Source organism: Ailuropoda melanoleuca, chromosome 15 (genome assembly GCF_002007445.2).
Source record: "Ailuropoda melanoleuca isolate Jingjing chromosome 15, ASM200744v2, whole genome shotgun sequence".
Taxonomy (NCBI): domain Eukaryota; kingdom Metazoa; phylum Chordata; class Mammalia; order Carnivora; family Ursidae; genus Ailuropoda; species Ailuropoda melanoleuca.
This window is the reverse complement of record NC_048232.1, coordinates 15,960,715-15,988,070: the sequence shown is the minus strand read 5'-3', so window position 1 is coordinate 15,988,070 and position 27,356 is coordinate 15,960,715. Positions and strand designations below refer to the sequence as shown.

At 35.6% G+C, this 27,356-nt stretch overlaps 1 protein-coding gene and 1 non-coding gene across 2 annotated transcripts in view; both read right to left on the bottom strand.

Moving 5' to 3' along the window:
• Window positions 1-264: 264 nt before the first annotated feature.
• The window catches only part of STAM (signal transducing adaptor molecule), a 92,378-nt gene continuing 65,286 nt past the window's right edge, over window positions 265-27,356 (bottom strand). Inside the window, exons 6-14 of the mRNA XM_002918632.4 lie at window positions 26,544-26,634; window positions 24,132-24,324; window positions 22,593-22,687; window positions 18,728-18,816; window positions 16,822-16,909; window positions 16,544-16,598; window positions 15,839-15,992; window positions 13,695-13,870; window positions 265-1,570 (exon numbers count right to left, since the gene is read on the bottom strand). Coding sequence (XP_002918678.1) covers window positions 1,351-1,570; window positions 13,695-13,870; window positions 15,839-15,992; window positions 16,544-16,598; window positions 16,822-16,909; window positions 18,728-18,816; window positions 22,593-22,687; window positions 24,132-24,324; window positions 26,544-26,634 — 1,161 coding nt within the window. The 3' untranslated portion in view covers window positions 265-1,350. The remainder of the gene's footprint in view (window positions 1,571-13,694; window positions 13,871-15,838; window positions 15,993-16,543; window positions 16,599-16,821; window positions 16,910-18,727; window positions 18,817-22,592; window positions 22,688-24,131; window positions 24,325-26,543; window positions 26,635-27,356) is intronic.
• On the bottom strand, window positions 22,342-22,445 carry LOC117796552. Its single transcript, XR_004621104.1, has one exon. It is a non-coding gene; the product is annotated as a U6 spliceosomal RNA (small nuclear RNA).

Here is a 27,356-nt window from a genome sequence, read left to right as displayed (position 1 = left end):
TCAATTTTTCAGTTGTTTAAACAGTATTAAATAAAAGTATAGCACAACCAGGGAAATAAATATTTAAGAAGATTAAAATGTCAGTGGAAAACATATTTCCTGTAGGTCAAAAGGAAAGCCTTCATTCAAAAATACTCCTGAATAGGAAGCCAAAATAATTCCATTAGAACTTTAAGAGAGATGAGCCCCAAAAATCCAGTTTGAAGAATAAATATACAAACTTACATTAAGTAAAACCAGGAATATAGAATAATTTGAAACATCTACTTATATCCATTTTAATGACAATTAAAGGATACAATGTGTTAAAGACATATTTAAAAGACTAATAGTGGGAAAAGACAGATGAATCAAATTTTGTATATATCCTAAATAATTACAAGAGACTCTGAAAATGTAGTGTAATTCATGTTTCCTTTCCAGTTCAAAAACTTCTATCCATTGCCTCTATCTTTGGTGTCACTGCCACCAATAAACACAGTATACAGCTTAGAAATCTAATTACTATCTTCAACTAGGAAAAAGTAAATCAACATTATTCCTTTAAAAATAAGATATAAAGAATGTGATCCTACTTAATTTTGTCTCATGGTCCCACAATATTCTGAAATATCACGCCAAAATGTGAAAGTTTAAAAGGGAACACCATCATTTGCTAAAACTGAACCAAAAATTTAGCTACTGTACGCTGGTATGATGACAGCTAGTAGTATGCAGAGGCTACAGAAAGACATAAAATACATATGTTAAGCTCACAATTAGTCAAAGAAAGGTTCAGTTTAATGTGAAACTGAAATATGGACAACATAATGCCTTCACGTAAATATGCTACAGCTTTGTTCTCTTGCATTTTAAAGGGATAGTGTAATTATTTTAAATTTACACAAAACATTATGAAACATGGTAGTTGTTCATGATTAAAATAAAATAGCAATGTAAATTAATTTAACAGTGTTAAATATATTCACATGATCACCATTGTGATTCAAAATGGCCACTAATGAAGTTACACAGCAATATATGTACATAACATTTGCCACAACAGTTTTTTGTAAGTTTGACTTTTTGCAGACCAGGTAATTTCATGAGACAAGTAATCTTCTATTGATTCTTTCATATTATGAAAGGAATTAAATGTAAGTAGTTTCATTCCTCTAGGGGAGGGGGAAGAGAGAACCTCTAAAAAGTCAGTGCAAATTGAAGAGAGTTCTACCTTCTTGAATATTTGAACCTGTAGACCAAGATAGATTCCTAGAAGCTGAGGATAAACAAACCTTAAGATATTAAAGAATCTCTTAACATTGTCAGCGGCATTTAGCGGACATTTGCCACAAAGAGGAATCCCAAGTCCTATAGCAGAGCCTTCTGAGAATACGGCTGCTGTGGCTGAGGTGGCTGCTGACTGCCTCCTGGCTGAGGCAGCGTTGACGATGTTAAGTTATAGTTTGGCACCTGGGACACATTAGTTCCTGCGTTCTGGTATACAGTGACGTCAGCAGCAGCAGGAGGAGGACTATATACTGAAGCCTGGCTGGGATACGTATTTCCTTGAACAGAACTGACCATTGCGCTGTGGAGGGGGAAAAACACTCAATTAGATCAATACTGACTTACATAGCCATTTAGAGATAAAAAGGAAAGCTATTCATTAAACATTCATTCATTCAATCCATTCCATAAATATTTATTAAATACCTATAAGAGCCAAACATTTGCTAATTTAGGCACTGGGATATTATAAATAGAAAGAAGGAAAAAGAGTCCTTATCATCAGGGAGCTTAAATTCTAGTAGGGGAATTAAGATAATAAATCTACAACAGGTCAAGGGGTAATAGCTGGTATGAAGAAAAATAAAGCACAGTAGGAGGGCCAAGAGCACCTGGGACAAGAGATTCCAGTTTGTGAACAGTGGTAGGTAGACAACATTTAAAAGGCAGGTAGGTAGACAACACTGAAAAGACAGCTGAAATACATGAGAGAGGGAGTCATATTGATTATCTGGGGTATGGCGGGGGGAGTATATCAGGCAAAGAGTACAGCAAATACAAAAGCCTTTGAGGAGAGAAAATGCCAGGCATGTTCAAGGAACAGAAAAGAAACCATGATGGAGACAAGAGTGAGCAAAGCAGAGAACAGCGTAACATAAAACGGCAGAATTAAGGGGGGGGAGGAGAGCCTTAGAATATGTGGTGCCTTGTAGACCATAACAAGGATTCTGGCTTATATTTGAGTGAGATGAAGATACTGATTGGTTGATTTTGGACAGAAGACTGATGTCATTTGATTCAGGTTTTAACAGACTCACTTTGGGCCAATGATAGATACGAGGATACCTGAAAGGAGGCTGCTACAATTGTCCAGATGAGAGATGACAGGTAGCTAGAGCCACGGTGGACATGCTAAAGAGGAGAGGAAAGGATCAGATTTTGAAGGCACTGCCATCAAAATCTGCTAATGGGAAGTGGTCAAGATTGTCTGAAATTTTAGAACTGAGTACCTGGCAGAGTGCCCATTCCCTGAAAAGAAAGACTACGGATAAGGATTACAGTAGATTTGGGGAGGGAGAATTCAAAGTACAATTGTAGACACATTAAGTGAGAAACCTAGGAGATCCACAAAAGATAATGGACAGGCATGGAGTCTAACTGGGAGGTCAGAACTAGAAATAACACTAGGGAGTCACTGGCATACACACAGTGTTCAGAGTCATGGGCCTGAATGAGATCCCCTAGGAAGTGACTACAAACAGAGAAATAAGTAGTTCTTATTTAAACCCTAGACCTAGAAAAAAGGAAGATAAAGAGCCACTAGGCAAAGAAGACTGAGGAGTGGCAATAAGGTGGAAGGAAAACTAAGAGAGAATGGTCATGCTCAAGTGAAGACAGTATTTCAAAAAGGAAGTGACCACTGGATCTGACAGTACGGAAATCACTAGTCCTTGACAAGAGCAGTTCCAGTGACTAGGGGAGATGAAAGCTTAATAACCCTGTTCCTCTTATTTCTCTGAAAATAAAGCAGCATTATAAGAGGCCTCCCGGTGTGCCTGGGTGGCTTAGTCAGTTAAGCAGTTTGATTTCAATTCAGGTCATGATCTCAGGATTGTGAGACTGAGCCCCCAGTTGGGCTCTGCAACTAGGGTTGGAGCCTGTTTAAGATTCTCTCTCTCTCTCTCCCTTTGCCCCCATCAACTAAAAAAAAAATAATAAAATAAATGGGGCCTTCTATCTACTCCTACCACATATACTATCTGTACCATACCCACAGATAAGACTCTGCATGCCCTCCTGCTGAAACTGATCAAGGTCAGTGCTTCCATCCAAGGCACCCTCCACTGTACATGGCTCCTATTCCACCAAAAACGTTCCTTCAGAGTTGTTGCTGTCTCTGCTTCCTCTCTTCCTGTTCCCAACCTGCTATTTGAGTTTCTACTCTGTGTAAGACACTAGGTTAACTAAACAAAGAAAAATATAAAGAGCTTTAATATTGAGATACCCCCCACACCACTTTCTATTAAAAATGTAAAACAATCTATACAATGGGAAATTGCCCAAAATTTTCCAAAATACTGCCTATTTCTAAACTTTTCTTCAATTCCTACACTGTTTATAAATCAGTCATTTGTAAATTCAATGCTCCTCTGCTTCACACACACACACAAATTCGTTATTATAAAAGATACTCATTTACTGCTACATTCCACCTACTAATGTAACCACTTAAGTAAGAGTTAAAGGCATTACTCATTATCATTCTATGTGTTGTTTGTGAGATACAAAGTATAAGAAGTTGGATTCGATGTCATTACTTACATCAGTAAGAGTCACAATACTGGTATAATAAATACAATGTTGAGACTAAGAGTTCAGCTCTGGAGCCAAAATGTCTGGTTTTGTCTCTTATGTAAGTAGGACCTTAGCCCTTCCCTCCATGTCTCAGTTTCCTCACCTATAGAATGGGTGACAGTGTATCTACCTCATAGGTTATTAGAGTAAAAGGGTTAGAATACATGTAAAGCATACAGCACAGTGTCTGGTGCTTACTGAAACACCCCATAAATGTTAGCTATTACTGCAGTCATTCCCATTTTGTACTATATTTCCTAATTCATTCATAAGATCTGCTATCTATCTGAGGGCAAAACCCAGCAATTCACCCAACACTTCTCCTTCATATCGCTGCTCTGCTCTCACTCCCCACCTTGTAACCCATATGTAATCATTCATTAATCTCCTGAATAAGTCTTTCCCCATCTCTTATCATTTTGTCCTGCAGCTGGACAATAATTTCTTGTCTAATATATACAACCTCCTGACTTCTTACCTAGGCCCTAAAAATTCATCTATGCTACTGCCATTTAAAGCCCTTTAACAAGCTCTCCCAGATAAGACCCAACCTCCTTAACATATCTAGGACCATTCATTATCCTTGCCAGTAAATCTAAGTGTATCTCTCTCCCATCCCACTGCAGACTTTTAATCCTTTAGTAACACTGTACTGTTTGGTAATGCCTAAAATGTGTCATGTATTTTCACAACTCCTCAGTTTACTCATTCCCTGGATCCCAAGCCATTTCATACTACGAAGTCTTTGCTTATGATAGAAAATCTTCCTTTTTCCTCCAGGCTAAGAATAACACAGCTTGAGCATATTTTCTTATAAACCTTCCCTGAACCACAAGGCTCCTAAAGCACCTTGCAAGTACCTCTATTTGTAATTTTTAATAATTACGTATTTTTTTTGTGTCTGTCTCTACTAACCAGTAAGCACCCTGAGGCTAAGAAACTCTAAATAAATGATCAACTAATATTTGACCAGAGAGCCAAGAATATTGAATGAAAAAAAAGACAGGCTCTTCCATAAATGGTGTTGGAAGAACTGGATAGCCACGTGCAGAAAAATGAAATTGGACCTCTCTCTCATATCATTCACAAAAATGAACTTGAAATGGATTAAAGACTTATATTTAAGACCTAAAAGTCCTAGAAGAAAACATGAAGAAAAAGTTTTTTGACATTGGTCTTGGCACCAATTTCCTGGATGTGACAACAAAAGCACAAGCAACAAAAATAAAAATCAAAAAGTGCAACTACATCAAACTAAAATACAGAGCAAAAGACACAGTCAACAAAATGAAAAGGCAACCTACAGAACAGGAGAAAATGTTTTTAAATCATATATCCAATAAGAGGTTATTATCTAAAATATATAAAGAACATATATAACTCAACAGCAAAAAAACCTAACAGCCCAATTTAAAGATGGGCAGGGGAATTGAATATACGGTTTTCCAAAGAAGACACAAAATGATCAATAGGTACATGAAAAGTGCTCAATATTACTAATCATCAGGGAAACGGAAATGAAAACCATAATGGAATACCACCTCACACCTGTTAAATTGGCTATGGGAAAAGAGGATCCTTGGGCAGTGTTGCTGGGGATGTAAACTGGTATAGCCACTATGGAAAACAGCATGAAGGTCCCCCCCCCCGCCAATTAAAAATTGAACTACCATATGATGCAGCAGTCCTATTTCTGGATATATATCCAAAAGAACTGAAATCAGGACCTCATAGAGGTATCTGCACTCTCATTTTCACTGTAGCATTACTCAAAATAACCAAGATAACGAAACAACCTAAGTGTTTGTCATTGGATGAATGGATAAAGATGTGGGGTATACACACACACATACACACACACACACACACACACACACACACACACACACACACTGGAATATTATCAACCACAAGAAAGAAGGAAATCCTGTCATTTGTGACAGCTTGGATGAGACATAAGGATGTTATGCTAAGTAAAATAAGTTAAGATACAGAAAGACAAACACCATATGATCTCACTTACATGTGGAATCCATAAAAGTCAAACTCAGAGGAGAGGGTAGTTAGCAGGGCTTGGGGATTGCGGAAAATGGGGAAATACTGAACAAAGGGTACGCACCTTCAGTTATAAAATGAACAAGTTTGGGGACCTAATATATAGCATGGTGGTTCTAGCTAATAATATTGTATCAGACACATGAATGCTGCTAAGAGTAAATGTTAAATGTTCTCACCACAAAAAAAGAAATGGTAACTAAATGAGGGGATGGAGGTGGTAGCTAATACTATGGAGTAGTAATCATTTTATAACATATAAATGTATCAAATCAACAAGTTGTACACTTTAAACTTACACAATGTTTTATGTCAATCATATCTTAATATGAATATAATAATATAAAATTATATAAAAGAATTCTAAATCAAACTCTGGCACAGATGAAACATTCAGTAAACATCTGTTTAATAGAAGAAAACTGAAATAAGAGACAAGTACATAGCTTTGGTCACCTTAGCACTATCATGCCATCATCGCTACAGGCAGGTTTAGGAAACTATATCAGTACCACCTTACCAAATTATCAGTATGAGCGTCCTAGGGTGACAGAAATCTGGACAAGTGATGACCCTAGACCAAAATTATATGTAATAGAATAAGAAATTGCCTTCTCGGTATGAACTGAGGGACATTTAAAAACCTGCCTACCAAAAATAGAAGAAAAAATAATTCCTCATTGACTGTAATTTGTAATTACAAAGCTCAAGTCGAATATGCAGTACACCTCTATCAAGTATACTTCCAACCCCAATTCTTGCTCCTCCCAATTTCATTATCCTACATTTACTTTGTCATCAATTTCCTCACTTAAACACACAAAACACATTTTTATATATTTATAAATATATGTATGTTATACATACATGTGTGTATGTATGTGTGTGTGTATATCTTTTTAAGAACTTCCTCAAAGCCTTTGTGAAGGCTTTTCAAGAAATTAAAAAATATATCTCACTGGCCTAATACAGCACTTGAAATTCCCACCAACACTTAAACATTTATTTATCAAATATTTACTGAGTTTCCAACAGGTGTAAAACTCTGTGCTACAAAGTGTGCAAACAAAGGCTAAGGAGACTTAGCTCCAGCTCTCAGTATACAGTAGTTCAGCAGGAATATAAACAAGTAAAAAAGTACTGTACACGCTGTGCTGGGGTCCTGTAATAGCAACAGAAGAGGAACAGTGGAGAGGCGGGAAGGCAAAACAGGCACTCTACTAAAGGTGAAGGTCAGCCAAGAATAAGAACTACGGAATAAAGAGGAATCTGCCAGGTACAGGGGGCTAAATATTTCCAGGAAATGTTCTACTAGGCACCTCTAAAAGGCACCTACTGAAAAGCGCCTGTGTTTCTTGAGAGATGGCACTGATAGCTACAGTGTATCAGGGGAAACAGGCCCTTGAATACAGAGCAGGACCTGCATCAGGGAGTTCCCATCCTCACTGCTGAAGCCGACACAGCAACCCACTGCAAAAAAGCAATGGGATGCTACAGTTTTATAGCATAACACAGTTTAAGCACCTACCAACAGATCATCTCCAAGGACAATTTCTCAAGACGCTGACCTCCGAATGGTTCGGAAGCAAGCTCTAGTAACAAGGGTTTTGTTAGAGCTAGTATGTAACACAGTAACAACAGACTAGCTGGGAGAGAGGCAGCATTTCTGGCTAATAGTAAGTATCTACATTAACTCATGCACATTCTCAACAATACCCACCTACTTTGTATCTAGTTTTTTAAAAAGCATGTTATTCCTTACCAATTTGTTTACTATCCATGTAGGGTACTCATTTTCATCAAATTTCAACTTAAAATTAAAAAAAAAAAAGTCCTAGAAGAGAAAGAGCGATACCTAACATTTTTTTTCCTATGCTATATAACCCAGTAGGAAATGCCCTGTCTTTCGATGTCTATAATAGGCCTCCCCATTACCCTTCTTAAGGTCACTTAGGAATTCTAGATGTGATCACAAAATGATGTGTAAAAATCCCCAGTGTCCCCAGTGTGACTTTTTTGAGGATGAATAATGCAACAGTGATGGTAGTACAGCGGCATTCCTGGGCAACTTCAACACAGATGGAAAGGTTTCTACAAACTGTGCCTGTGCTACCAAGAAACTTCTGTTATGAGCCAGAACATCATGACTTTTAGAATGACACACTGCTGAATTCTTAATGCCTATCTTTTATTTACTTCAAAAGAAAAGACTTCAGTTTAAATTCCCACTGAAGCAGAAGAAACACGTAATTCTAAATTTTATCATATATAATCACTTAACTATGACAGCAGGCATTATAAGTAAATAGCCAAAACACTGGTCTGTCATTTCATGTTCAGCTTCTGGACACATGAACTATAGAAGCATTCAGTTTCTTTTATCTCTCCTTTCAAATGCTTTACCTTGCTATAATATGCTAAATTCTGACACAGGGCAAAAAAAGGAAATATTTGTTTTAGGAGACATGCCAGAACTATAAATTCTAGAACAATAATGATAAAAACATTTAGACTTTTACATGAAATTTGTGGAGGATAAATTATAGTTATCAAATTTAAGTTTCATTAAAGTCCTTCAAATATCATCATATACTAAAAACAAAAACAAAACCAAGTTATGGGTTGGGTTCAAAATGGCAGTGCAGGAAGACCCTGAAGTCACTCCATCCCATGAATGTAACAAATACAGAACTACATATGAAATAATTTACTCTTAAAACTGGACAAAGAGAACCTCTGCGACAAAGGACAAAAACCAGTGACACAGGCAGGAGAGGCAGAGATACCATCTGGACAAAAAACCCCATCCCAGGCACTGTGATCCACAATTGGGTGAGATCTCAAATATACATACATTTCCCCTGAGGAGAGATCTAATCTTTAGATTGCACATGAGGGGAGCCCCCAAAATGTTGGCTTTGAAAACCAATGGCAATTATATCCAGGAAAACCACAGACTACAGGGAACAAAGAACTCACTCTTAGAGCACTAGCCATGCAGACTCACGCAGAATCCAGCACTATAACACCAACTTGAAAAGCGCCTAGACCATATATAAACAAGAACCACTTACTAATCTTGAAGTACCTGCCAGAGAGACAGGAAACTGTTGGGACTTTCTTCAGGGACAGAAACACTGGTAGGAGCCATATTAGTGACCTCACCCTATCTTGCTAATGTCCATGTTAGCAAGTGCCATTTTGAAACTATCCTAACCTGCTAGAGACAGTAGTCATGTCCAGTGAAGAATTCTGCCCACAGGCATAGCACAACCATGAGGGACAGTCAGGCGAGGGCAACAGCCCTGCCTACCACCCTGACATAGCACATCTGCAAGACACAACCCAATCAGGCACTAGCCCCACCTACTCCCACACCACAGACTGAGCCCTGACACAGCAGAAAGGCACACACAATCCACACTAGGGATACCCTGTAAACACTTAGCTTTGCTCAGATGGGATTGTGCTTCTGTGCTCTACATGAAATTTCCTACACAAGGCCACTCCTTCAAGACTGAGGTAAGTAGTCAATTTACCTAATACCAAGAAACAAACACAGAGTCAGGCAAAATGAAGAAACAGAGGAATATGTTCCAACCAAAGAACAAGAAAAAAATATCAGAAAAAGACATTAATGAAACAGCAATAAGCAAACTGGTAAGAGTTCAAAGTAATGGTCATAAAGAAGCTCACCACACTCAGAAAAAGAATGGATGAACACAGGGATATCTTCAACAAAGAGACAGAAAATATAAGAAAGTACCCAACAAAAGTAACAGAACTGAAAAATACAGTAACTGAACTGAAAAATGTACTGGGCAGGTACAACAGCAGGCTGGATGAATCCAAAGTTGGGATACAAAGAAAACTTGTCCAGAAGGAACAGAAAAAAAGAATGAAAACAAATGAATACCTTTAGTACAATATTAAGCAAAATAGCATTCCCATTATAGGATCCCAGAAGGAGAAGACAGAAAGAAAACACCAAAACACCATTGTATCTGAAGAAACAATAGCTGAAAACTTCCCTAATCTGGAGAATGAAACAAACACGCAGGTCCAGGAAGCTCAGAGAGCTCCCAAGAAGATGAACCCAAAAGATCTACATGAGGGCACAGTACAATTAAAATGGTGAAAGTTAAAGGGAAAATCCTAAAAGCAATAACGGAAAAACAACTAATTCATACAAGAGAAACCCCATGAGGCTATCAGCAGATTTTTCAGCAGAAACTATAGACAGAAGACAGTATTCACTGTGCTAATGGAAAAAAAAACTCCAACCAAAAATTCTCTACCGAGCAAGATTATCATTCAGAATTGAAGGACATTAAACGTTTTCCAGGTAAGCAAAAGCTAAAGAAATTCATCATCACTAAACCTGGCTTTACAAGAAATGTTAAAGGGGTAACTTTAACCTAAAAAGAAATGGCATTAATTAATAATAAGAAAACATATAAAAGCAAAAATCTCATTGGAAAAGGTAATATATAGTAAAGGTAGATCAATCACTTATAGAGCAAGTAGGAGGATTAAAATACAAAAACAGGGGGCGCCTGGGTGGCACAGCGGTTAAGCGTCTGCCTTCAGCTCAGGGCGTGATCACAGCGTTATGGGATCGAGTCCCACATCAGGCTCCTCCGCTATGAGCCTGCTTCTTCCTCTCCCACTCCCCCTGCTTGTGTTCCATCTCTCGCGCTGTCTCTATCTCTGTCAAATAAATAAATAAAATCTTTAAAAAAAATAAATAAATAAAATAAAATAAAATGCAAAAACAGTAAAATTTACTAAAACTGTAATAATTAGTTAAGGGACATTTAAAATAAAAAATGCAAAATGACAAACCAAACATATAAAAAACGGAGGTAGAGGGAAAAAATGTAAAGTTTTGGAATGTGTTCAAATTTAAGTTGCTATCAATTCAAAACAAAGTAATATGCACAGCAAGTTATATGTGAACCTCATGGTAACCACGAAGCAAAAACTTACAGTAAATATACAAAAGAAAATGAGAAAAAAATCTAAACATACACTAAAGAAAGTCATCAAACCACAAGGGAGGAGAGAAAGTGAAGGAATAGAGAGGAACTATGAAAATAGCCAGAAAACAATTAACAAAGTGGCATGTAACATATACTTATCTATAATTAGTTTAAATGTAAATGGACTAAACTCTCTAATCAAAAAAGATGGAATAGATGAATAGATAAAAAACATGACCCATCTATATGCAGCCTACAAAAGACTTAACTTCAAAGTAAGGACAGAAACAGACTGTAAATGAAGGGCTAGAGAAAGATATTCCATGCAAATGGAAACAAAAAGAAAGCTGAAGTAGCTATACTCACATTAGACAAAATAAGCATCAGAAGACTAAATAAACTGAGCCTGGGTGGCTCAGTCAGTTAAGCAATTGTCTTCACCTCAGGTCATGATCTCAGGGTCCTGGGATCAAGCACCGTGTCAGTTTCTCTGCTCAGTGGGGACTCTGCTTCTCCCTCTGCACCCTCCCACCTTGTACTCTCTCAAATAAATAAAATAAAATCTTAAAAAAAAAAAAGGAAGACTGTAATAGACAAAGGGCATTACATAATGATATAAAAGGTCAATCCAAAAAAAACACAACATCTATAAATATATATGCATCCAACATAGGAGCAATAACATATACAAAGTAATTATTAACAGACCTAAAGAGAGGAATGGAAATAATACAGTAACAGTAGGGAACTTTAACATCCCACTTATATCAATGGGTAGATCATCCCAACAGAAAATCAATAAAAAACATCAGCCTTAAACAACATATTGGACCAGATGAACTTAATAGATATTTAAAGAACACACCATCCAAGAAGAACAGAATACACACTCTTCTCAAATGCATATGGAACACAGTCTAGGACAGATCACATGTCAGACTACAAAACAAGTCTCAATAAATTCAGGAAAACTGAAATCACATCAAGCATCTTCTCTGGCCATGATGAAGAAAATTGGAAAAACTACAAATAGATGAGATTAAACAATATGCTATGGAACATCACTAACTCAATAAAGAAATAAAAAAAAATTAAAAAACCTAGAGACAAATCAACAGAAATACCTATGGGATGCTGCAAATGTGGTTTTAAGAGGGAAGACAAAAGCACACAGATCAGTGGGACAACACTGAAAGCTCAAAATTACACCCATACACATAGGGACAATTAATTTACAACAAAGAAGCCAAGAACATACAATGTAGAAAGGACAGTATCTTCAGTAAAAGGTGTTGGCAATACAGGATAGCCAAATGCAAAAGAATGAAACTAGACTACCAGCTTATATTATACACAAAAATTAATTCAAAATGGATTAAAGACTTGAATGTAAAACCTGATACCATAAAATTTCCTAGAAGAAATCACAAGTGGTAATAAGCTCTTTGACATCAATCTTAGCAGTATCTCTGTGGATCTGACTCCAAAGGCAAGAGAAACAAACAAAAAATGAATGAATAAATGGGATTACATCAAAATAAAAAGCTTCTTCTGCACAGCAGAAGAAACCATCATCAAAATGAAAAGGCAAACTACTGAATGGGAGAAAGTTTTTGCAAATCATATATCTGACAGGGGATTAATATCCAAAATATATAAAGAATTCATATAACTCAACAACAAGAAACCAAACAATCCAATTTAAAAAGGGGGAAGATGATATGAATAAACATTTTTCCAAAGAAGACCTAAAGACGGCAAAGAGGCACAGGAAAGATGTTCAACATCAGTAATTATCATGGAAATGCAAATCAAAATCACAACGAGGTATCACCTTACACCAATTAGAATGGGTATTATCAAAAAGACAAGAAATAACAAGTGCTGATGACGCAGTACAAAAAAGGAAATCATCATATACTGTTGGTGGAAATGTAAAGTGGTGCACCCAACAATATGGAGATTCCTCAAAAAATTAAGAATAGAATAACTATATGATCCAGCTGTTCCTCTTCTGGGTATTTATCTGAAGAATATGAAAATATTGATTTGAAAAGATATATCCACCCTTATGTTCACTGCAGGATTATTTACAATAGCCAAGGAATGGAAATAACCAAAATGTCCACTGATGTATTAATCGATAAAGAAGATGTGTGGGTGTGGGTGTATGTGTATAGTAGTATATGTAGTGTATATATACTACTCAGGCATGAAATCTTACCACTTGAGACAACATGCATGGACCTTAAAAGTACTGTCATGTTAAGTGGAATAAATCAGAAAAAGACAAATATCATATGATTTCTGTGGAATCTAAAAAAAAATCCAACCACCACCAAACCAAACTCATACAGAGAACAGACTGGAGGTTACCAGAGGGGAAGAGGGTGAGGGGGTGGGTAGAATGGTTCAAGGAGGTCTACTGAATGGTGATGGATGTAACTAGATTTTTAGTGGCTATCACTTTATAGTGCATACAGATAAAGAATTAAAATGTTCATCTGAAACTTAAACAATTTCACCTTGATAAAAAGAAAAATGATAGGAATTTTAAAAAATACAGAACCAAGACTTGAATAGAGCAGTTCAGTGAGTCAGTAAGACAGAAGACTAACTTGCTGGCTAGTAAATGCAATGATGCAGTGTTTCAGGTAGAACCACAAATGGAGCTGATCATCTGGTGTTAGTGATGGCATCTATCCTAGGTTTTTCTTATGCAGCTCTTACTGTTACAGGTGATTGGAGGCATTTAAGAGTTATAACAGCACTAACTCCAAACAACAGCAAAACAACAGTCAAAAATCAAATTACTTAGGGTAAGAAGCCTGAGTCTGCTGACTGGGAAGGGCTGGGTTTACAGATGGTGGAACTGCTCCTTGGCTGAGAGAAGACAGTTGCTCTGGAGGAAGACTGTAGCTCTGGAGATGGCTCATCTGTGCGCTTCCTGCAACCAGGTAAGCACCACTTTGGGGAGGCCCTGGATATACCTACAACAGTTCATGATTAAAAAAAAAAAAATTACATTTTGTAAGATTTTAAAAGGTATGCCAAAATTTCTTTGTAAAGACATTCAGTTACGAAGTGAACAACAATGAAATCTCTGAAATCTTTTTAAAAGTTACTTCTTTTGATAGGCATTTAAAAAAAAAAACTTTTCAGTGTAGTGGGCTTCCGATGATTTTTGTTCTTAGGTAAACATGAGCTAAACTTGCGTTTATCTCATGTAGAAGCAGTAAAGGAATTTATCTTGAAACTTTATACTAATATCATCTCTCTTTCCATATTGATATTTTAAGTACTTTCCTAAAAGGAATCCCAAAAAAATGTTTAAGAAGTATCTTTGAATTCACCGTTTCATGTCAATAGACTGCATTTACTTATAGATACAATTTATATTTCCTACATTACAGTTCAGTGAACACAGAGCAAGCTAACTTTCAAAAGCAGGTGTCAGCAAACATTTTTACAAAAGCCCAGATAATAAATATTTAAGGCTTTGTGGGCCTCTCTGAATTCTGCCCATATAGAAAGCAGCCAGGAACAATGTATAAATGAGTAAGGATGGCTGTGTTACAGCAAAAGTTTGTTAAAAAAAAAAACAGGTGGGAGGCTGGATTTGGCCTTTGGGCTATTGTTTGACCACTCATGCATTTAAAAACTATACTTATTTTACTCTAAAGAGATTGACCACTTAAATGCCCCAAATCTTAAACACATGTAATATTCTAAATTTCTGTAGTATTCATTAGATCCTTCCATTTCATATATTTGAAAAGAGAACTCCATTGTCTATGTAGTCAGACTCTTACCAGCTGTTACGATAGTAGTAACACAATCATCTTAGCACTTCTTTTAAGCCATAAGAGACTCACCACACATCAAAATACAGAAGGTCTTAATTATAAACAGAGCTATTCCAGTCTTCTTAAATGCACTGCTTTTGTACTTTGCAAATGAAACATGAAGAGTTTTTGTTTTTGTCTCAAACTGGTATCAGAGGGTATGAGTACGTGTCACCTAGCCACATGTTGCTCAAATCTGACTGCTCAGCTCCAGGAATCTGGCCCCTCATTTCAGGGGAAGTGGGCCATTTTTTAAGAAAAAAATTAATCTGCACAAAGTCTGTGCCACTCTGCATAAGTAAAATGGAGTGCCTGCCTAATTATTCCCTATACAGTAAGCTTACTGAGTTTGTCGGAAAAGGGCTCTTGAAATAGTTGCTTAGGGTGAATAACGGGAAAAGGTCTCTCTATATTACATTCTACCTCTTTGAAGGAAGAGGGAAAAACTAAGATTAAAGCAACTTACTATAAAACCAAAAGCTGCAGATACCCAGAAAAATTCAGTAATAATTTAGTAATAATCAGACAAAAAATGCAGTTCTTAACCAGATAATTACATATGGAGTTTTAGAAATATATAGATGTTTGGGTTTTACTCTTGAACATTTTGATTCAATAGGTTTTGGGTGGTGCCAAAGAACGTGTATTTTTGTTTTTTTAAGTTTGATTAGTAATTCTGATGCACACCCTTGAAGAAAAACAATTTTTTAAAAAGAATAACTGGAATAATTAGTGTATTATACATTGTATTTATCAAGTAAAAAATTCTTTTAAACTTTAAGATTACTTTCAGAAAGTTTCACATTTTACAAAAACACAGCTATTCCAAATAATCTTAAATATATTAAAAATTTTAAATGATACACTTGAGGGGCTACCTGGGTGGCTCAGTCAGTAAGCATCCAACTCTTGACTTTGGCTCAGGTCATGATCTCAGGGTCTGAGGTGGAGCCCCAAGTGAGGCTCTGCACTAAGTGGGGAGTCTGCTTGAGATTCTCTCTCTCTCCCTTTCCCTTTGCCACGCCCTCCACTCACATGCTCTTTCTAAAATAAAATCTTTAAAAAAATAAAAATAAAAAATAAAATGATATACTTGATTTTTTAAAAGCTTACCTGAGAACCAGAAACACCAGATGACTGCATATAATACTGCTGATTCTGTAATTTTGCATACATGGAATACATTGGATCTTCATTCATTAACTTGGTATACAGTGAAAGTGCTTCCATCACTTTAACATTAAGTTCTGAGAGTTCTGAATGTTTTCTGAAATATTACACAGTAATTTCAAACACAATGCTATTTAAATGATACGATGTTCTAAGTAAGAAGGCACATAAAATAGCAAACAGTAATATAAGTAGACATTACTAAAAATTTAACCTTATGGCAGAAAATATCCTGTTTTAGCTCCAAGGCAACCAAAACTGCTTAAGGCACTGTGCTGGGAGAACTCCAGCTTATTACTGTACTTAACTTTACCTTGAAATAACTAGGTGTCCCTAGTAAAGAGAGATGGGTGGGTCATTTGTGGGCACTGGTAATGCCACTTAAAGCATTACAATGACCACAATAGGTAACCATTATTTTTTTTAAAAAGACTAATATAATTAAGGTGAAATAAATGCTCACCTTAAAAAAAAAAAAGGCAGGTGTTTCTAATTCTAATTCCCATATCTATAGTGAATGAGAACTGGTTCTTCTGGCATATCTTTAAAATAAAAAAATAATAAAAAGGCAGCTCTATCCCAGTATGCACTTAAAGAGAACTTCAGGGAAGAAGATATACAATATAGATACAGCACATGTTCTTTTACCTATCAATATCTTCCAGCTTTTCATCAATGAGAGGTCCCATCTGGTGACACATTGCTAAGATAACAAGATTTAAAGAAACATAAGAAAACACAGCAAAAGAAAGCACATTCCTCATGGATATCCATATAAGTGAGACTAGGTCATAGAGGAGTGGAAATGTTAACATTTTTTATATCATTCTCAACTTTATTTAAATATAAAAGCATTCTGTAACAGAACACTGGGTATAATCTCTGGTTATTCTTTATGTGTAAGGTTAATGGAAAACAAAGTCTACCTTCAAGATGAAGTAACTCTGGAAGATCTGGCTGGTCATCACTGGGATCTGTACTTTGCAACATCTGTAGCAACTGGTCCATTTTGTCCTAAAGGAATTAAATAGTTAATTAAAAAGGCAACAAATCGTTATGCAACAATATGGTCTCACTTCATTAATCAGATAATGGATGGAGAATTTTGGTGATTCATATGGAGACTCCAATTTTGCCTTTACGTATTTAGTATCTGTTCTCTTTAGTAACATGTGAAGTCAGAGCCTTGAAAGCTCTTCCCACTTACTTTTGAAACTGCTAACAGAGACTCTCTTAAATGAGAAGAAACAGAGCCATATTTAAACTTAAAATGTGTGAGTTCTTCAATATGCTATGTCATGCTTGTGGATTTCTGTGTCATTTTGTTTTGGAGCAGCTGTAGCCTTGCCATGCTGACAGGTGTAACTTCTCTCTCAAGATGGCATTACTTATGACTAACAACTCGTTATTGCTTCTCCACCATGGTGAATACAGCAGCTGTTTCAGTGAGGCATAGCTCAGCTATATTACAGCTCTTCTCCTTCTGAGTAGGGCCATAACGTTTTATTCTACATTTTCTTTCCACCAATATTTCAGTCTGTTATAAAAGGAAGATTTGTGGTTTCTCTATTTTCCTATGTGAAATGCTGGAAGGCATCTCAAAGCAAGGACTCAGATTTCAGAATCTTCCCTTATAAAAACCAATGGAACTAATGAAGCCATCATTATATAAGTACATCTATATATTATACAAGTGTATATGTACCTATATATAAGTTATTAAGAATCAAAATACTGATCTCATGTACCAAAGAACAATACTGTAATAATAACAAAGTTTTCTCCATGCACGGTTTTTACATGGTTACGTTACTAACCATAGGTACATTAGGTAAATAACGTAGAAGACTACCAATTTTATCCAGTCACTTAAGCCAAAACAGACTCTGTGTCTACAAAGAACAGCTTGAGAGATGAACTAATCACTGGACAGTGAAAATGACACAAGTATATAAAAAACTCTTCTAAAATCAAAAGAATTTTATATCTTGTAATGGATACTATTTTTCAATGTATAAGATTCACAATTTTCAGTTTAAATAGCCTAGAAAAGAAGGCATGTGTCAGAAAAGTTTGCCTACAGCAAAGAAAAAAAAAGTGGAGGGTAGTGGGGGTAACATGAGGCAGTCAACTAACATCTGGATAATTTTTATTTGTTTACAGAAAATTACACCTATTTGAAATTATCTAATATCAGAGAAATAAGATTTCTATACCGACCACTAGAATGACTCTACACACATTTTCTTATGCAACGTAATTGGTCAAACATTACTTTCCCCGATTCAGTTAGATTCCCTGGCTCCGCACAGTCTTCAACAGTCTGTTTCTCTAAAAGAGTACTCTTCAAACTTTCTGTTTATGGTTCCTCCCAAAGAAGGCAAAAACCTATAAAATCCCTTCAAATATTTCAAAGATGACATATTATTTTTCATCGTAAGTTTAAAATGTTACAAAGGATGTAATTTCCAGAGCATTAAATACTGATCTTTGCAAATAAAAGTCACATATTCTATTAAATATATTCCATCCAAAAGATTTTCACTACAACCGTGTTTGCAATAAAAAAAAAAAACCCTGCAAAAAACCTGAGTTCCAATAGTAAAATAATTATATCATACAAACCGATTCGATGGAATACTAAGCAGGAATTTTAAATAATGAGACTAGAGAGACAGTTTCAAAGACAATCTTTGCTTTGTCTATATTGCTTGAATTTTATAACATAAAATACTCGATTAATCAAGAAACCAATTTTTTTTAAAGAAGACAACAACAGCTCTTCAACTTCAATCCCAAGTACAAACAACTCGCACAGAGGAAATCACTTACTTCATCAATAAAGGCTTGTTCCGGTTCTGGCTCTATTGTTTCTACTTGGATATCATCACTAAATTGTACCGTCTTCTTCTCCGTCTTAACTGTAAAACATGTAATATTTATCTTTTCCTTATAATAAACTTAAAATTCTATTTAAAGCACTTTAAATTACACGAGAGAATTTGGATTTTTCTTTTATTCCTTTCAATCTGAGAGACTCAATTTAAGGAATAATTAGAGTACAGATTTAGGCAATAATGGGAGAACATTATTTTATGGAATTCTGTGAAGATTTCTTAATTTTCTCTTAAGATTTTACATTTTCTGTAAAAGATACTTCACTAAAAATAAGAGGTATATTTCTCATATATATCTCATGTACATATGAGAGTTAAAAAAAAAAAGTAAAGTTTTACACGGTCATAAATGAACTCTACAAATTAAAATAAGTCCTCTTTTAAATTACCAGTTTCTTCAAAGAAAAATCTCATTTGAAAGACCATGCTATTTCAATGTAGTGAAATGGAAAGTCAGCTATACGTTCTCTGGCAAGCCCGTCAGACTTTTTACTAGGAGAATGACATTCAGGTCAGTGGAGAACTTTACAAGTGGCATGGGCAGTGATCTGAATTTTCCACTAAATCAGCCTGCATTTTTTTAGTTACATTATTCTTTGAAATAAAAATGTGGTTATGAAGGGATCTGCAAACCACAGGCCAGAAGCACATATTTCTCTTGCTTAACAAGGCGGTCTTTAAAAACTATTCAATATATCATTAACTAGTAAATATAAGGTTATGATTAATAGAGCAATTAACCTTCTCCTCCAACATACTGAGAGGCCCACACGACTTTAAAGGAATGAACTTCCTTTCTGCATTTCTCATCCTTGTACCAATGTGGTTAACCAGTATTCATAAAAATATTAAGAAGCAAGATGAAAAGGGGTTTGGGAATGGAGCTGAATTAGGGAAAGGAAATAATATTAATTAAACTATTAAATGTGCATAACAGAATATTACATTTCCTCCCAAATGAATATCTTCTACCATCTTATAAGATACACCCATTTTAAAAATGAGGTTAACAGCGACACAGCAATATTAAAAACGCTTGCACAGGAGAAAGTTAATATATGACACAGCCTGGATTTAAATACCAATCTATCTGGTGCTACCAGCCCACATACTGGAATCTGGCCGATGATATTTTACTCTGAGAACAGGAACTCATACCACTTACATATTCTGTGCTGTAAGCTTCTATATAAAATGTAGATAATTTAATTTCCATTCATCCCATTCAAGTCACCATAAAGCAAAATTCTATACACACACAAAAGTTTCAGCTGATTTTATTTTCCTAGGGGGTAAAAGAGACATGTACTAGAGATATTTCTGCTTTTTATATCTTGAGCTATTAACAAGTAGAGCGCTGGGAAAGCACTGCATTTGCTCCTACCCATAAGCGAACACATGGTAGACTGGACACCTTAACAGCTGGCCAGGCACAAGTTTTTAGTGCTTCTTCTCACAGGCACTAATACTATTACCAAATATATGTGCGTGCATAAGTGTGTGTGTGTGTGTATGTATATACACAAAATAAACTGTTTTCATATCTTCCTACACATCCAAAAGAAAAACAAGCTAAGCAGGGCAGGTACTTGTACAGGACATTAAGTAAAGTGGGCTTCTGTTTCCTCATAAAGAATAATGCTATGAAGGGGTGCGTGGATGGCTCAGTCGGTTAAGCATCTGCCTTCGGCTCCGGTCATGATCCTGGGGTCCTGGGATGGAGGCCCACATTAGACTCCCTGCTGAGCAGGGAGTCTGGTTCTCCCTCCGACCCGACCCTCTCACATGCTCTCTCTCTCTCTCTCAAATAAATAAAATCTTAAAAAAAGAAGAAGAAGAAGAAGAAGAATGCCAAGAAGATCATGCTAACTCATTTCCCAAACTCAAGAACTACAATTCCACTATAGAAGCTCTTCTGTTCCTGCTCTTCTTTTCAGTAGTCCAGAGTGAAACACAGGAAGATCTAGAATGCTCATTTTGAAGCTGCCCTGCTATATGATGGGGGAAAACGTGAGTTGGCTACATGATCCATGAGATCTTGGATTTCATCTTGAACAGAAGTCCAAGACAATTCCATCTTTCCCAACAGCTTACTGAGACAAAAACAAAAACAAGGAACCCAAACCTCAAAGAAACAAAGAAAAAAATCACCACCATAAGCCCGGGTTAAAAAGTTGGCATGCAATACACTGCCATTTAAAAAGGTTCTACAACATATTTTTTGAGTTCTAACAAAAAAGAACTCCATTACTAGAATGGGTATCAGGACTCTGCCTATGTCATAAATCAGTCAGAAAATGACATGGGACAACTTGGCAATAATTAGGAGACATCTTTGTTTCATCAAAGATAAAAGTAATGTCTAATTTCTTGTTAAAGCCTTCTCTTGAAAAAGAAGTATTCTTATTCAAGAAAAGGGTATCTTTTATATATATATATATATATACACACACACACACACACATATACACACACACACGTGTATATATATATATATGAAAACACACACATATGTATATATACACACATACGTATCATTTATTGTTTACATATTTACATAGCCTGTATTCTGGGTACAGTTCAGTACTATGCGCTGCTGGAAATGAAAAGATGACTAAGACAAAGATCCTTTCTTAAAATTCTCATAAACTAAAAAAGACCTAAGCATCCTGTAGCTTATAACTAACTCTCTTTGATCACTTCTATTGGCATTATAGAAAGATGAGATGAGGTGAATTATTTTGCCAGACAACTATAGCTTACCAACTTATATACACAAACTCTTAAAATTCTAAACCTTTCAACCACTAATGGAAATCTTATACTGGAACATATTCGTTTCATAAAAAGGAGATTATGACTTAATCTTGATGACCCAGACTCACTGTTATGAAGATTAGTGAAGTATAGTATTATGTAGAAATATAGTGAACTGCCTACCAATATTTTGGTAGGTTACCAGTAGTTACATCTCCTCCAACAATTATGCCTTCCAATTTTATCACTTTTCCTCCTGCGCCCTACTTTCTAGTTTATTTCCCCTAGTAGCACACGTGTGGAAACCAAATAAAAAGTTATTCACATCATTAGTTATGGCTCCTTCTATCTGACATGGGAGCTTAGGAAAGCTATTATATTGCTTACAGGCCACTACCTCCAAGTTTGGGGCTAGACACTAAAGAAATGGCCTCAATCTTAGAACAGAAAGAATTCTCTATGAGATTACACTGCATTTGCATATTTAATCAACTGATAATGAAAATACATAATGCATAAATTTCATAACACTTAATCTTCAGTTTTATAATGGTATATATCAAGTATTTTTAAAGAAAAGTCCATAGTCTGCCCAATTATTTGATTAAGGATAATCCTGGTAGACAGATAATTTCAATTTGCAGATAATTAGAAGATTTCTGGTAAATAATCTACTGATTAGGAAGCTGCACTTTTTTCTTTTTAAATTTTTAGTTAAATTCCAGTTAATTAACATACAGTGCAATACTGGTTCAGGAGCAGAATTTAGCAATTCATCACTACATATAATACAAAAACATGGAATGCTTCATGAATGTGCATGTCACCCTTGCACGGGGACCATGGTAATCTCTGTATCGCTCCAATTTTAGTATATGTGCTGCCGAAGCGAGCACGCAAGCTGCATTCTTAATAAACACCTTGGAGGCACTAACATCTGAGAGTCCCAGCTCAGCTTATAACTTTCCATGAAGTTGAATTTACTCTTTTATTAAGAAGACAGTTGTGGATTATCATCCACTTACAGACTGGAAAATACTTACTCATTTCTGGTTCAGCAGTAAGATCAGCAGTCACAAAATTAGAGGGAAATAACCCGATACCTTGATGGGTTTCACCCTTCCACCAGTTGGGATCACTAATGAGGAGCAAAAAAGAATGCTTGATTATAATAAAGATTTTTATCTCTATAAATCTTCAACTTTTATAGTGTTTAACTTGCATTATTACCAGATTTGAATCCCCCAACAATCCAGTGAGGGAAAAAGTGAATGTACCATTATTACAAATAGAAGATGAAACCTCAGAGAAGATAAAGAGGTGTTAAACACACAGCTCTTTATCTTTTGGAAGGCTGGTGAAAGCTTTGAAGATTGAATACAAGGCTCTGAATTTGTACCCAAAACAAGATCTCCTCAATTTCAGGTAGTTCATGGGTTCCCTATAAGACTCCTTTGTAGTAAGGTAATGGTAGGCTCTTAATTCAGATCCATTCCTAAATTAGTGTGCTCTCTTGTACACACTAGCACCTTTTCCCCCCACAAGAAACAACATGACAGATGACACTGTTTAGAGCACAAAACATTCACAATGAACACACACACACTCAGATACATCTCATGGTTCACCACTGTATCCTTGGTGCCTGGTATAAGGAAAGCTAGCAAGCTCTTGGTGAACATTTTTTGAATGAATCAATCAATGATCAATCAAGGTTTTGTGCAATTTCCAGCTAAACAGCTCAAACTTTACCGCATTTTCTTTCACTCAAGAAAACAATGTAAACTATAGAAATAACCTAAATTTTTTTTAATTTAGTTTTTAAAACCACTTGCAAATTTTAGCACTTTATTATCAGTAACAATCATTAGCAACAATTTTTGAGTAAACATAAAACTATAGTCAAAACCCAGATGTACTTACAGGAAACAAACTGAGGATTTCTGGAAAGGAGGGGGGTGGGGGGATAGGGTAACTGGGTGATGGACATGAAAGAGGGCACAAGATGTAATGAGCACTGGGTATTATATAAGGCAGATGAATCACTGAACTCTGTCTCTGAAACTAATAATACACTATATGTTAGTTAATTGAATTTAAATTAAAAAACAAAATAAACAGATGTACTGAATCACCTCCCATAATAATGTAAATGTATAATAATTCCATGTAAAATGAATTTGACCAATATACTGTTTTTTGTGAATGAATAAGTTGAATATATTATGTATTTCTAACAAATTCCATAAATATATGCACATATTTGGCAAAATTTCTAAAATCTTTATCTTACTAATTTAATAATTTATATTATTAGATGGAACAAAAAATGAATAAACTAGGCCTCCAAAACAAATAAAAATTATTTAAATAAGAGATGAGAAAAAAAATTAAACTACAAATAAGAATCCATACAATATGACACAAGCAAAGCAATCAGTCACACACAGAAAATATCTACATCAATATTTTTTCTTATTACCTTTGGTAAAGGCATTCAACAGGAATAATATGAAACACAGAATATGTTATATATTTTCATATGAATGTCAACTTATTATCAATTTGATATTATCCATCACCTGTCATCAAGAACTGTAATTATTTCTCCAGCTTTAAAAGTAAGTTCATTATCTTCAGCAGCTTCAAAGTCATATATAGCACGAACTTTTCGGCCTTCATGTTGGTGGTTAGTTAAGAGATTGGATGTGCTTGGGTACAAAGTAGAAAGGGTGGTTGACTGCTGCCTTTGGTCCTTCAAGGACAACTCAATAGCTGGAAAAGAATGAGTTAAAAAGACCCAGTTAATATACCCGACAATCCAAAGAAGAACAAAAAGGTATCTGAAGGTAAAAGGTATTCTTTTAAATGTGGAGATGGAACTAGGACATATCTTGACATACTGAATAAAAAGAATTTCATCAATTTTATTCATTCACAACTGAAAGTTTAAAGAATAAACTATAAAAAAGTTGAACAGAATAAGGACTATTTTTTTTTAAGAGTTTATCTTTTTTATGTCATCTCTACATCCAACATGAAGCTTGAACTCATAAGAACACCAAGATCAAGAGTCACATGCTCTACCAACTGAGCCAGCCAGGTGCCCTGCATAATAACTACTTTTACTGAATGGATAAAATTTAAAGTATTCTGGGTACTAAAAAGATATAATCTCTTAGATCCACTTTTTTTATTTAGCTGCAGATACTTTAACTTTCTTTCATCTTTTTAATATATTTCTATAGCTTCTGTTCCCAAAATGATAATCAAAATCACCTGGGAAGTCAAGAATCCCAAATCTCAATGAAGACTTACTAATCAGAGTGTCAAAGGTAGTACCCGAGAACCTGCACTTTGTGGCTCCGAAGTTAATTCTTATGTAATCAGTCTAAGAAATGGAACTTGGAAATAACTACAACGAAGTTTCAGAGGGAAACTTTAGAGGGGCAGAGGGAGAGGGAGAGACAAGGCTAGATCTCACAACCCTGAGATCATGACCTGAGCCAAAATCAAGAGTCAGATGCTTAACCAACTGAGCCACCCACCCAGGCGCCCCTCAAATGTGTTTCTTCTATCACTTCCACTCCTCCCCCAATGCAGGCCATTGCCATGTGTCACTCAGGCTCTGCAATGTAATCTGAACAGACTGATGACCCTGCTTTCAACTCTTCATCCCTTCCACCTCTGTTCTACATTGATAAAAGACCTAAAAGGAAAAAGAAAACTTTAAAACAATCATAAGAAAATACAGGAAAGTACCTTTTAGGATTTGGGAGTAAGGAAAAATATCTTAAGATATAAAAAAGCAAAAATCATAATAAAAAGGCAAAACTTTTGACTACATCAAAACTTAAAACTTCTGTTTGATAAAACACACCATTATCAAAGTTAAAGTAAAAGCCAAATATCAAGAGTAGATATCTACAATAGAAATAACAGGCAAAGGTGCCTGGGTGGCTCAGTCAGTTAAGCAACTGTCTCTGGTTCAGGTTGTGATCCCAGAGTCCCAGGATCGAGCCTGCATCAGGATCCCGGCTCAATGGGGAATCTGCTTCTCCCTCTGATGGTCCCCCATCTTGTGCTCTCTCACTCTCTCTCTCAAGTAAATAAAATCTTAAAACCAGGCAAAAGTGTAACATCCAAAATTAAGACTATGTATCATTATCTTAAAACAAAAAAACAACTCAATAAAAGAGAGATATTCAGAACACTTAATAAACATACAAAAAAGGACCCAGCCTCACTAGTAATCAAGGAAATAAAAGTCAAGATAATTGGGCATTACTTCCAACCTATCAGAATCCCAAAAATTAAACTCTGACAATACCAAATGTTTTTAGGAGATTAAAGATATTAATAACTTTCATACACTGCCAATGGCAAAGGAAATAATAAAACTATTTAGCAAAGTTGAAGATGTACTTCCCCATGAGCCAAAAATTCCAGCTGCAGTCACACAACACACACACACGAAAATATTTATAAGAATATTCAATGCAGCCTACTTTAGTAATAAAAAAAAAAAAAGGACAAACAAAAATCCCAGAAAACCCAAACATCCATCAGTAGCAGGAGAGATAAAACTACAGTATATATTTATTAGTACACTGGCCTATTATACAATAGTTAAAACAAGTGAACTTGATTTATATGTTTTACTATGAATAGATCTTAGACATACTGTAGCATGCAAAAAAACTGTAAATGGTATGTATAATTACTTATGAAAAAAATATGATGGACACATAAAAGTATCTGGTATTGTTTATGGATATACAGTGCAATAAAAACAGCATTACAACATAGACTGAAAGGACATATATGAATAGTAGCTGTCTCAGAAGAGTATTATTTGATACTGTAGAGGGGCAAAAGTAGATTTCAGCATTAGTCATAAAGTCCTATGTCTTTTAAATATCTCAGGAAAATAATATTAAGTAAGGGACCCATTTTCTTCCCACCTTTCCAATACCCAGGACTTAAAAACATACCTTTTGCTAAATCTTCTTCTTCCTTTTTGTTAGCCACAGTACCAGGATCTTTGGCAACCAAGGCTGGGCTTGCTTTTGCTTGTTCTGCAGCCTAACACACAAAAAAGAACACAATATTTGAGGATTGTCCTCAAATTTTCCTACCTCCAGTTAATCTAAGAACATGCAAGAACATTCTTATCAATCTACCACAGACTTCTGAAGCAGAAAATAATGCAAACTGGAGCAGTCTCCACTTTGAAAGGAGAAGGGCTAGAATTGGAGAAAAAAGACTGAAAGCAACTGGATACTGAGGGCTGACAGCCTAATCGCACTCTTCTACATTTGTGTAAAGGCGGTACGCTAAAAGACGACAGCATACAAACAAGAGAAGACAGACTAGAAGAGATTTAAAAATTGTCAGAAAAATCCTGAAACCAGAAAAGAGGTTGAGAAAGGGAAGGAGATATCTATTTTAAAAACAAATAGATTTTGGGGGCGCCTGGATGGCCCAGTCAGTTAAGCGTCTAAGCATCTGCCTTCAGCTCAGGTCATGATCTCAGGGTCCTGGGATTAAGCCCCACATCGGGCTCCCTGTTCAGCATGGAGTCTGCTTCTCCCTCTTCCTTTGGGCTCTCTCTCTTCCTCTCTCTCAAATAAATAAATAAAATCTTTAAAAACAAAAATAAAAACAAATAGTTTTTTTTAATTTAAAATTTCTGTTCAAGTTATATTTTATTGCTTCCTTCCAGATTAAAAGGCAGGAATTCATCTTTAGGAACTGTGATTTATATATAACGATATAATACTCATAAAATTATACTACTTTGTAAA